At 35.6% G+C, this 12,252-nt stretch overlaps 2 protein-coding genes across 2 annotated transcripts; one reads left to right on the top strand and one right to left on the bottom strand.

The window, feature by feature from the left end:
* Positions 1 to 9: 9 nt before the first annotated feature.
* Positions 10 to 3,926, top strand: LOC111467676 (coiled-coil domain-containing protein 130-like). Its single transcript, XM_023112661.1, has 7 exons — positions 10 to 115; positions 1,410 to 1,472; positions 1,569 to 1,648; positions 2,081 to 2,189; positions 2,722 to 2,881; positions 3,023 to 3,186; positions 3,267 to 3,926. The coding sequence occupies exons 1-7, from the start codon at positions 113 to 115 to the stop codon at positions 3,594 to 3,596; spliced, it is 909 nt and encodes a 302-aa protein (XP_022968429.1). The 5' UTR covers positions 10 to 112; the 3' UTR covers positions 3,597 to 3,926.
* A 2,786-nt stretch (positions 3,927 to 6,712) lies between these two features.
* LOC111467675 (transcription factor TCP12-like) lies at positions 6,713 to 8,441 on the bottom strand. The gene is made up of 2 exons (XM_023112660.1): positions 7,523 to 8,441; positions 6,713 to 6,975 (listed from the first exon to the last, which is right to left on the bottom strand). The coding sequence occupies exons 1-2, from the start codon at positions 8,388 to 8,390 to the stop codon at positions 6,917 to 6,919; spliced, it is 927 nt and encodes a 308-aa protein (XP_022968428.1). The 5' UTR covers positions 8,391 to 8,441; the 3' UTR covers positions 6,713 to 6,916.
* Between the last annotated feature and the right edge of the window lie 3,811 nt (positions 8,442 to 12,252).

The raw sequence follows: 12,252 nt of genomic DNA, 5'->3' as shown, positions 1-12,252 counted from the left end.
TAAACACTACAGTACGAAATAAATGTAATCTCTCTACTAACGATTGCCAATTTTGAATTCGCAGCTGGAAATTGGAATCCGACGAAGTTGAAGAAGCCGACGACGATTCATAATGGTATGTGATTTTGTTTCTCATTTCTAGGGTTTATTGCTATTTGTTCCGATTCAACTTGTTCGTAGCAATCTGGGTTTAGACTAGTGTTTGTTAGTTTCGATTGTTTGCCCTATGTTCGAGCGATTATCATTAGTTATTATTTTATTTTGAAAGAGATTAGCGGATGCATCTGAAAGAGTATTTTTGGTTATCGGTTTTCGTAAGTGAATCGAATGATTCTGTTAAGTGAAGTTATTACCCATCACGATTGTTTTAGGTCGAAATTTATAGAACCCGTTGTTTGGATTTAACCTGGAAAATGATTTCTGGGGATGGTTCTTGGATGGAATATGCCAAGAAATTCAGGTCTGTCCTTTCAAATCCGTGCTTCTGTATATATGTTTTCAGAACTTAATTTCGGAAGAAAAACATCATGTCAGTGCGAGAGAACACATTGGATCTGGATAGGAGAACGTGAATTTTATTCTTCAGAAAAAACATTTAACCATAATGGTTTGTATATGTATTGGCTATCTTTTGTCACGGGGGGAATCAAATAGTTTTAGTTATTGAAATCAATATCCATCACAAGTGATTTAGGTCCAAAATCTTGGAACCCGTTGTTGGATTTAACCTGAAATTTAATTTTCTGGAAATGGTTCATGCATGGATTGTGCCTAGTAATTTAGAGTTGTCTAGAAAAAACTATTTTCAAACCTGTGTTCTGTACATGCTCTTAAAGATAATAATTTTAGAAGAAAAACTTCATGTCAGAAAAAACAGTTAGCCAAAATGGTTTATATACTTATAATAGTAATTTATACTTTAATTTTATAATTTCTTTTTGTTCTGAAATGCGTTTGAAAAACATAGTCATACAGCCCCTTAGGTGAGACCTTTAATGTTTAGACCAAGAATTAGTGTACTTCTGGAATAAATTCTGTTTGAATGGCTGAGTATCTCGAACTTCCTTTGTTGTTCACTTAAGTTGACTCTGTAATTAGGTAGGCAAGTTCTCTTACATTTACTTCATAAATTTTGGTAGATTGTATTTCATGTGAAAACTGTTTCCTTGGAAGCCAATCAACTCGATATGCAAAGTGGATTGTGTATATATCTATAGTTATTTAATTTTTTTTTATTGTTTATCTTTTTTTTTTTTTTTTTTTTTTTTTTTTTTTTTTTTTTTTTTTTTTTTTTTTTTTTTTTTTTTTTTTTTAAGAAAAAGTTATTAGGGAATGAATTATAAATATATTCTTGGCAATACATGTTGAATCGTTAATGCTTATGACGTTTGGTGGTTTGCATTTTTCAGTCTTCACTTGCAGCTGCGAGAGCAGACAACTTTTACTATCCACCAGAATGGACCCCAAAACAGGTACATTTCTCATTCAACTATAGTAGTGCAATAATTTTTTTTCAAAGGAAATATCTATATCCTTTCAGATTCTCATGCTGATTTTTTCTTTCTCAGGGGTCTTTGAACAAATTTCATGGTCAACATGCTTTGAGAGAGAGAGCAAGGAAAATAGATCAAGGCATCTTGATAATAAGGTAGGTGGCTAATGAGAACACATTGTTGGAGAACTTTGGCTTGGAATCAATGTTTTTATTTTTTTTATTATATCTGCTTTTTATAAAATTGATGTTTTTATTTGATTATGTGACTAATATGAATATCATCAACAGATTTTGGGGAGGTATTGTGTAATCTTTGGAAATAGGCATTCCTGCCATAACAAAGCTTTTTTAAAAAAATTAAAAATTAAAAATTAAAAACTCAGAAGTGTGATGCATGGTGCTGAAGCATGCACCTTAGAGAGGTCTTCTTGGCTTGGTGCTTCAATACTGTTGCCTAGGGTGTCCTTTTTAAAGCAGGGGATTATGTTATTTTTTGAAAAACTGGAGTGAGGAAATTTCCATGTTGATGGCTTAATTCACAGAGTCTAATATTTTTTAATCAATTGAGACGTGTTGCTTTGTTAGGTTCGAGATGCCTTACAATATATGGTGTGGTGGCTGCAACTCAATGATAGCAAAGGGTGTTAGGTTCAATGCAGAGAAAAAGCAAGTTGGAAATTATTATTCTACAAAGGTATGTATTGTTCATGGCTAATTGTAACATATTTAGCTTTTGAAGGTTCTAATATGCAATGAGACTATTACCACATAGTTTTACACACACAATGTTGTATCATTTTTTTCCCCATTTTGTTTTATCATTGATTTAGCAATCCATATGCATACATTCTTGTCTAGTATTTACATGCAATGTTGATATATTTATTGTTCACATTTTTCTTAGTAAGTTTGATTCTGCTCCGTATTTTTTAAATTCTTTAGTGGAGCATTTCTGTATTCGTGCTGCTACCTAATTTATAACTATAAACTTATTTAATCGGTATTGTCTTTTTCCCTATAAACAACAGATCTCTTTAACAGAAAGCTTTTCTGAATAACTTTGTTCTGATGGATGGATTATTTTTCTATGAAAATTTCAATATACACATTGGTGAATGGTGATTTCTCGTGGTTGTAATGTCCTGTTAGAAAAAACATGATCAGTTTGTAGAAATCACACTATAAGAGCTTTTCAGTGACTAATATTATCTTCTTGATTCTTTCAGATATGGAGCTTTACTATGAAATCAGCATGCTGTAGACACGAGATTGTTATTCAGACAGATCCAAAAAATTGCGAGTATGTGATTATTAGTGGTGCACAACGAAAAACTGAGGAATATGACATAGAGGATGCCGAAACCTTTGAACTACCGGCTGATGAAGGTGACGATTGTTAACGTTTATAACATTTACTTATCAGGGTCATCAAACTTAATTGGCCTTTCATTGGGTTTCATTGTTAAATCTCCTGTCCATATAATTTTATTTTAGAATTACTAACCCTTTTTAATATATCTTTTACAGAAAGGGGTAAGCTTGCAGATCCATTTTATCGACTTGAACACCAGGAAAAGGATATGCAGAAGAAGAAAGAAGCTGAGCCAGTATTGGTGCGCCTCCAACGACTCTCAGATTCTAGGCATGCAGATGACTGTACTCTGAACAGGACACTTCGAGCTCAGCTTAGAGTATGTCATCTAATCCTTTCCATTTTTCTCACCTTCATCTTCCAATGATTATGCTAATACACTTCCCTCCATCTTCTCAGAATCAAAAGAAGAGAGTTGCTGAAGAAGAAAATTTTTCTCGTAAGATGGGCCTCGGTATACGATTGCTTCCCGCAACCAAACAAGATTCTGCAGCTGCTGCTCGCATGAAGTTCTCCTCAAAGTTTGAGAAGAACAGAAGGGATAAGCGGGCATTGATTCATGCTTCCTCCATCTTCCATGGATCATCTAGATCATCCGTACCTGATAAGAAACGATTGGACCTAGAATCCAAGAGAAGGAAGATCTGTGCCTCTGCAGCTTCAACCATATTAACAGGTAGCTTCAAGCCATCATCTTGGTCCCGAAGTGCAGCTAATTCTACTAGATGAGACGGAGCGTCTGTCACTGCCAAATGACCTTAGCGTGAATGCATTTTCCAATCCTAGTTGTAGCTATTTGATTCATTTATGTACACAGGTTCTATGTGGCCATATCTAAGGTTTTCTAGAATCCCATTGTAACATATTGGGAGTTATTTGTAGCGAATGTATAAGAATTTTCTCAGAATCATGAAGCTGAAAATATGTAACTTTACCACTAGATGAATTATGTCTGCTGTGTATTATGGCCGGCGGAGGGGATATCGAGATGGATAGTACAAAATCCCAGTTAATATCCCTCGGTTAGATCACAAATTTATGCATATTATTGTCTATGAACGCCAAAGTTTGCCTACCACGAAGACAGGCCTGAGCATGTCTTCACCCTGTTAACACTGACTGAAGTAAAGAGAAACAGGCAGACGTGTTGATAGCAGTGGTGTCTGTCTGTACTGAATGAGCGAACGTACTCGTTAAAATCTGGCAGTCTCCTGTACAGATTCTCCTTCACTTTTCTTCTGCTAAACTGAAGATTTTTTCATTTAAAAATAGGCTATGGTGTTCTTAGCTACAAGATGCTGCCATTTCCTGAATCACCTATGGTGTTCTTAGACAGGAAATCTGTAAAATTTCAGATCAGGTGGAGAAGAAAACGAAACATTTTTTATAAGGGTGTAGAAACTTCTCCCTATCATTTCCCTATCAGAGACTTATAAAAGTCACGAGGCTGATGGTGATACGTAATGAGCCAAAATGGACAATATCTACTAGTGGTGGACTTGGATTGCTACAAAACCTTCCTTCCTGATTCCCGAGCCCCAAGAGAGAGGCAAAGAACCCCCCAAATTAAGATCTGTGGTGTTTCTTTGCTTAATAATGCAGAGGTTTTCATGTTCACTTTCTATTGAACAGTCCCTTTCATTGTATTGTCCTGATATGTATAGGTAAAGTTCTGAGAAGGTCCTTTTTTCTTCACATTCTATCTGGGTGGTAACCAAGAATATCTGCATCATATAATTTTTTTCCAAGTTTCATGTCAGTACTGGTTAAACAATCTGTTTTTCTTCCCTTTTTTCCTCCCTCTGTTTCCTTCTCTCTCATATACTGAATTTTAGTTTTGATACACAAAATTTGATATCATTACTACCCATCTGAGTATCATTAATGCTCTAGAGGGAAAGTGAAGCTAACTAGGGTAAGCCCCAGGATCTACACATGGCTGAGATCCCTCAAATTCTTCACCATTTTACAAATGTCTAATATTTTACTAAATTTTGTCTAGATGCACTGTGACATCTCATGTCGATTGGAGAGGGGAACGAAACATTTCTTATAAGAGTGTGAAAACTTCTCCCTAGTAAACGCGTTTTAAATCGTGAAGTTGACAGCGATACGTAACAGACTAAAACAAACAATATCTACTAACGGTGGGTTTGGACTATTACAAATGATATCAGAGCCAGACACCATGCGATGTGCTAGCGAGAACGTTGGGCCCTTAAGCGGGTGGATTGTGAGATCCCATATAGGTTTAAGAGGGAAACAAAACATTCCTTATAAGGGTGTGAAAACCTCTCCCTATTAGATGTGTTTTAAAACCAACGAGCCAAACCAGACAATATCTGTTAGCAGTGAGTTTGAACGGTTACGTTCAAACACAAACACTAGCCAAATAGGCATGATAGTTGCAACCAAAAGGAGCCTGCAAAGGAAAATGTCCCATCAACTTCTAACGCCATGCCCTTGTGCTTGACTTTTCAGCTTCCTATCACCCACTTTGGCATATCTGTTTCTATCAGTACGCGCTTCCCTTTCCTAATTAAGTGCTTTTCTTTATTAATGTTCCCTTTTCTTCAAATAGTGAACTCCATAGAGAAGCTAAGACACCAAACAAGGGAAAGGCATTCTCACATAAGGTACACAAGGTACTTCTATTTTGATATTTTGCTCATGTTTCTACTATTTTTCACGTTTGTTCATGTGATTTTGTTGCTGAATCTCCCATTAAAAGGGAGTAGAATACCAAAAATTGGACAAAAATGAGAACATGTGTGTTTTTACGATTCTGTTAGCACATAGAGCATCGCTATGATATATTGTCTACTTTGAACCCGTTAGGTATTCCTTCAAGCCTTTCTCAATCTTCACTATTTGCATGAACAACTCGTTTAGGCGTTTAATTAAATTGTTATAAATTTTCATTTCTAGTTGATGAATACTAAGAGATCACTCTAACCATGTCATGTAACCATAGATATTTACTTTTTGCTCGTTCACTATGTTTTTTTTCCTCGCCTGATTGAGCTGTCTATACATGAATTACTGTAATAGTCCAAGCTAACAATTAGTAGATATTGTCTGTTTTGGTCTATTACATATTACTGTCAACCTCACGGTTTTAAAACGTGTTTACTAGGAAGAAGTTTTCATACCCTTATAAGGAATGTTTTATTTTCCTGTCTGACCGATCTAGAACCTCACAATGACTTGGTAGTGTTTTGCCACTACCGTAGTGGGTGGAAATAGCTTAATGGTAAGCTTAGTGAGTCGATGAAAATTTAGAGGAAAAATGACTTCTAGAGAAGGTACACTGAAATTTCTTCGTAAATTAAGGGATGTCCTCTCTTATACAACAAATTTTAAGCAGCAAATGTTGGAATGAAGAACAAAACATTTTTTAAAAGTGTGCGTAAACCTCTCTCGTTTTAAAATCGTGAGGGTAATAGTGATATGTAATGGGTCGTTATTTTGTTTTAAAAAATTAGTTTATAAATACTATATCTATGTTTCCAATGTTCTCGCAATCTAAACCTAGTTCATAAATTTTGTTTTTTTTTTTCGTTTTAAAAATGTAAGATTTTCCGTTGAAGAGGGGAACAGAGCATTCCTTTTACGGATGTGGACTTAAGCTTGAGCTGTTCCATGACATTTGACTAAAATTTCAAATGCCTTTTGTAGATAGGAGATAATATATAAAAGAAATGGTGAGAAATCCGAACAATAATTGAGACTCATTTGGTAAAAATAAAATAATATTTTGTATGAACAAAGATACTGAGATATGAACGTATATATATATATCTATATATCTATATATATATACACTAATTAAAACAGGCAACATATGGATTCCCCACACCATTAAGAATTCATGTACTACAGATATCACAAACAAAATAAAAGTTCTTGAGAGAACAGCTAATTGATGAATATTACCTAAAGAAAGAACAATGAGACATAGGAAAAGAACATTTATTCTTAAACAATACCTTAACTTCTGTCTGAAATTACAAATTATGAAACCTTGAATCATGGATTAAATTCTTGCATCATTCTCCATAGAAGATCAGCCCACCATCAATTTCATCAAGTTCCAGCAATTTCAAGCCTGCAAATTAGACCAAAATCATACATTTCTTGTCGATCATCTTGTTTCATGGCATAATCTAGGGCTCCTTAATGATGCTTGATGAGCTATGAAGCTGATATTGAGCTAGGGTTTACTTGTTCTTTGGCAGAACTAGAATTTTTTTAACCTAAATGGGTAATTTTTAGTGGTCAAGGAATCAATAGTAAAAGGGTTTCTTTTTTTACCTATGTACTTTGCTTTGTTCATCAAAATTTAAACTTTTACTTTCATACCTTCTCAAAACTACATAACAAAATTACCCGTTTACCGTGTCGAGGATTTTTAGAAGAGAGTCCCACGTTGGTTAATTTAGGGAATGATAATGGGGTTATAAGTAAAGAATACATCTCCATTCGTATGAGACATTTTGGGTAAACCAAAATCAAAGCCACTAGGGCTTATGCTCAAAGTGGACAATATCATACTATTGTAGAGAATTGTGATTCTTAATATACCGAAAATCTATAAAGATAGACTGACGGTTCGATCAAAGAGAAATGTACTAAACCCTAATTCTGGAAATTACCTGCAGGTGATGCTTTGATGCTGTCCAAGGACATGGAGCTCATATCCATGGAGGAACCAGGAAGAAGATGAACATGATCAGCTGAGTTTTCGACATTCGAGCTCAAAAATCTCTCGTTTTCGCTTTGTTTGAATTCAAAAATCTTGTTTTTGGTGCCAATTTCTTCACTAACATCACCCATCATACAATCCCCAATTGGGTTTCCTTCAAAATCACATTTTGATATCTCCAAACGATGAACAATCTTTGCCCTTGTTCTTTCCCTCGCCCTAGCTCTTGCCTTGGATCTTGATTCTTTATCAACCACCCTTAATTTCCTTCTCTTCTTCTCTCTAGGCGCTTCAAAAACAGAAACTTTCCTAAAAAGAGGAGAAAAATCAAAACTTTTGTTGTAATTATGACTCTCTGACAAATATTTCTCCTTTAGCTCCTTAATTGCACTTCTTGATTTAGCAAAAAGCCACTCCACTGTCTTGCTTGCTTTATCAAACCCAAGCATATCTTGAAGATCAAAGAAGCTTCTTGCAATTTCAATTGAAAGCCTCATTCTTCTATCTCTTGGCCCTTTTGACGTGCAGATCTTGCTATGTCTATCCTTGTTCGAGCTTCTCTTTCTAGAAATGGGCTTCTTTTGAGGTAAAGCTTTCTGGGTTATCTCCTCATTGGTGTTATTGACACTAATTTCAAACCCAATTTCAGGTTCAAAATTATTAGCATCAAGAAATTGCTGTTTTTGAGTATACAAAATTTGACTCAAAATGAAATCTTCATCGAGGAAAGGATCGAAGTTGTAGTAATCTATGAATTGTAAGGAAAGTTGGTGGCTTTCATGTTCATCATGGATTTGATTGGTGTTAGAAGCAAGCATAGTTTAGAAATGATAGCTCAGTTGGGAATTTGATATCAAAGAGGACTCCAAATGGGCAATGATGAAGAACATAAAGATATCTGTTTTTACAATTGATATCAAATAGTGATTAGTATATGAATTATGATAAGTAAGAGAAGGGGAGACATGTCATGTGAGTGAGGATAGAATGTTGATAGCAACTTAACGAGAGAGAGAGAGAGGGAGGAGTCACTACGCACACAAATTAGAGCTTCCAAATTAACAAAACATTCAAATATTGGAGAGTGCCAAAATAAGGTACATTTGAGGCCTACTTTAACCTCTCTATGTAAAAGCTGAGTGTCACTGTCATGTTCAATGGCTGCTCCATGTTTTTTTTTTGATTTTAAGCTACGAAGATCATCATAGCAGCCAAATAAAACAAGTTAAAAGTCTCGCCCAGCTAACGAGACTTGCTTTTCATAGCTTACATGTTAGATCCTACGTCGGTTGGAGAAGGGAACGAAACATTTCTTGTAAGGGTGTGGAAACCTTTCCCTAGTATACACGTTTTAGAACTGTGAGGCTGATGACAAGATGTAGCGAACACGTAACGAGCCAAAGTGAACAATATCTGATAACGGTGGGTTTGGGCTGTTACAAATAGTATCAGAGGCAGACACTAGGGAGTGTGAGGATGTTGGTTCTTCAAGGAGGGTGGATTGTAAGATCCCACATGGGTTGGAGAGGGGAATGAAGTCATTCTTGTAAGGGTGTGGAAAACTCTCCCTAATAGATGCATTATAAGGCTGACGAAAATTTATAACGGTCTAAAACAGACAATATCTACTAGCAGTTGAACTGGATTGTTACATCATTAGAAAGTACCGTATGTGGAACTTCAATATTCACGAGCTTATTAACTAAATGGTATTAGAATTTAAACATCCTTTTGTCGACATTAATTCAAAATAATTGCTCCCTAAAAAAGCAAATTATTTTTTCCCCGGATAATCCAATTCTAGTGCTTTTCTATGACGCATTATTGCTCCCTAAAAGCCAAACATTACCAAATTAAATCTTTCCAACATTTACAGGTTGCTTTTCAATTATTTTATTTCAACACCCTTCAATAATGTTCCTGTACTTACCTCAAATGGGGTTCATGGCGGCCCAAAACTCACATGCATGGGCCTCTTAGTTTGGCCCATTATTACTCCACCACCTTTCTTCCCTCCTCCTAAACACCTTCCACGTGAATCAATCGTAACGACGTTAGTCTCACGGTTTAAGAACGCATCTACTAGAAAGGAGTTTCCACACGTTTGTAAGGGAAGTTTCGTTCCCCTCTCCAATGTAAGTGGGATCTCACAATCCACCCCCTTAGAGGCCAAGCATTCTCGCTCATACACTACCTATTGTCTGGCTCTGGTACCATTTGTGACAGCCCAAGCACACCGTTGATAGATATTGTTCGTTTTAGTCTGTTACGTATTATCGTCAATTTCACGATTTTAAAATGTTGAAAAGGAAACCCTTGAAGGGAACCATACCTAGTAGCAATTGTTGATTAGATTGATTCATGAATTCTCTTGAATTGAGTTGGGTTAAGTCAACTTGAACAATTGGATTGATATCCGACCCAATCCAATTCAACCTATGAAAGATTCAACTCAGCCGATCGACCCTCGTAATCGAGATTAGGGTGGAATTTAATTTGGTTGTTATTAGTGGGATAATGATAATGATAATGATAATGGGATAAGAAGCCGTAAAGAACTCATCCTTGGATTCTTTAAATTGAAGTATAAAATAGAAACACTATTTTATTTATTCCAATTGGTGTACGTAAAATGCAAGTGGAAATTGACAAAGAAATGAGGTGTAATGCACTCAAACCTTAAGTGGGTAAGTGCTAATCATGTTTAGTTCTCTCTGTGTTTGTCGTTAAACCAAAAATAATATTATAACCCATAGTTTTCAGATCTTGGTGTGCTCAATCTTTGGAATATCACATGTTCTTCAGCATAATAAATATTAAATAAATAATGATCCATTACACATAAAATTAAAAGAATTTAGTGTGAGTTAATAGGTTAAATATGAAAATCACTATACAACCGAGTTGAAAAGAATTTAGGAGACTGTCATATTTGGTTTGTTGTCATTAAAATGCATCGAGCTTAGGCCAAATACGATCCATAATTGAATGATGTTATAATATTTTTTTTAGTTCAAGAAAGGAGATTAGGTTTAAAAGGAAAAATTTTTTAATTCTTGATAGTCCTCATTCAACTTAGGGGGACGGGTTCCGAAACGGATCCTCATTTAAATTGAAATAGGAGGTAGATTGTGAGATCCTATATCGATTGAAGAGAGAAACGAAGTATAAAAGTGTGAAAACCTCTCCGTAGTGGAAGCGTTATAAAACCTTGAGAAGGAGCCCAAAAGGGAAAACTCAAAGAGAACAATATTTGTGAGTGTTGTGTTTAGGGTATTACAAAAGGTATCGAAGCCAGACACGAAGTGGTGTGCCAACGAGAATGTTGGAATTGTGAGAACCTAGATCAGTTGGAGAAGAGAATGAAACATTTTTTATAAGGGTGTGAAAATCTCTTCCTAACAGACACGTTTTACAATTATTAAGTTGACGACGATACGTAACAGCTGTGAGTTTGAGCTGTTATATGATTCCCGTCCCACCAACTATGACTTCATTCTATGCATCGAGAATTCAAATTCTTGAGACTAATACAATCTAAGGAAGACCACTTAAAGATAAACATCTACCAAAGTGGGCAAGTTGTCAAATTTTAGCTGAGTTTGTCGCATAAACTTTATGTCATTGAACTCTTGAACCCATATCAAGAGTTCTCTCTTCATTATGGCCCTTTTGATCTCTGAAACAGCCAGCCAGACAGCCACTAACTCAAACCCTTTATTCAAGCCCATGAAGAAAACGACATAACTTCAGACACACAGATCTTTAGCTAAAGAAGATATGAGAGAGTGAAATCATGAAAACACATAACAAAACATCATAAAATACAAACCCTAAACAAAATTTCACAAACACAAACACAAACACAAAGGATTTTGTAAACTTTATCCAAAGAACACATCATTACACTGTCTGATCTTCATCCAACATGAGCATCCAAGAAAGCAGTGGAGATTAATAATAACAGTTAAGAAAGAGATTTTCCCACCTAAATGGAAAGAAAGCAAAAAGAAAAGAGCAAAAGTTTGAGGGTTTTGATCATCAGAGTTTCAGAGAAATGATGTGAAATCCCACGTTGGTATTAGTTGGGAAGAAGAACAAAATACCCTTTATAAAGCCTTGAGGGAAAGTCTGGAAGGAAACGTCCAAAGAAGACAATATCTGGGATGAGTACCGATTCTGCATGTAACTCACCCCTCAAAGAAAAGCTTAAAGAGGACAATATATGCTAGCGGTGGGCTTCGAGTCATTATAAATGAAACCTATCGGTGCAAAGGAAAAAATTCGTGATGATAGGAGAAAAAAGGGCAAAAAGGTGAAGATATAAGTATAGATTGGTTGAAAGGAGGCAACGTCATGACAGGGTGGGATTGATGTCATTATAAAACCCACCAAAATGGCCCCTTTATCTGTTGTGGGTTGTGGAGGGTAGTGGAGGTGAAGCTATCATCAAGTCTTTGAATGTGACTACATATGAAATTTTACACAAAAAGGGGACTCCCACAACACAAGGATGAATGATTAACATGGGCGTTAATACATGTGCTCTAAAGATTTGGCTAAGATACAATGCCATTTCTTTTTTGTTCTTGGCACCAGCGTTGGCTTGGCTTGGCTTTAGTTTTATATATCACATTGGGTTTCACATGAAATGTTGAGTGAACTCTTTATAAGGTTGGA

This window comes from Cucurbita maxima, unplaced genomic scaffold, assembly GCF_002738345.1.
Source record: "Cucurbita maxima cultivar Rimu unplaced genomic scaffold, Cmax_1.0 Cma_Scf00034, whole genome shotgun sequence".
Lineage (NCBI taxonomy): Eukaryota > Viridiplantae > Streptophyta > Magnoliopsida > Cucurbitales > Cucurbitaceae > Cucurbita > Cucurbita maxima.
Note: the sequence above shows the minus strand (reverse complement) of the source record. Positions and strands in the feature narration are given on the sequence as shown.

Bases quoted from the DNA above. Each gene is read 5' to 3' on its own strand.
- LOC111467676 (XM_023112661.1), top strand. The intron at 2,190-2,721 runs GTATGTATTGTT...TGATTCTTTCAG, and splicing joins GAAATTATTATTCTACAAAG to ATATGGAGCTTTACTATGAA. The intron at 3,187-3,266 runs GTATGTCATCTA...CCATCTTCTCAG, and splicing joins CACTTCGAGCTCAGCTTAGA to AATCAAAAGAAGAGAGTTGC.
- LOC111467675 (XM_023112660.1), bottom strand. From the start codon at position 8,390: ATGCTTGCTTCTAACACCAATCAAATCCATGATGAACATGAAAGCCAC. The intron at 6,976-7,522 runs GTAATTTCCAGA...TCTAATTTGCAG, and splicing joins CATCAAAGCATCACCTGCAG to GCTTGAAATTGCTGGAACTT.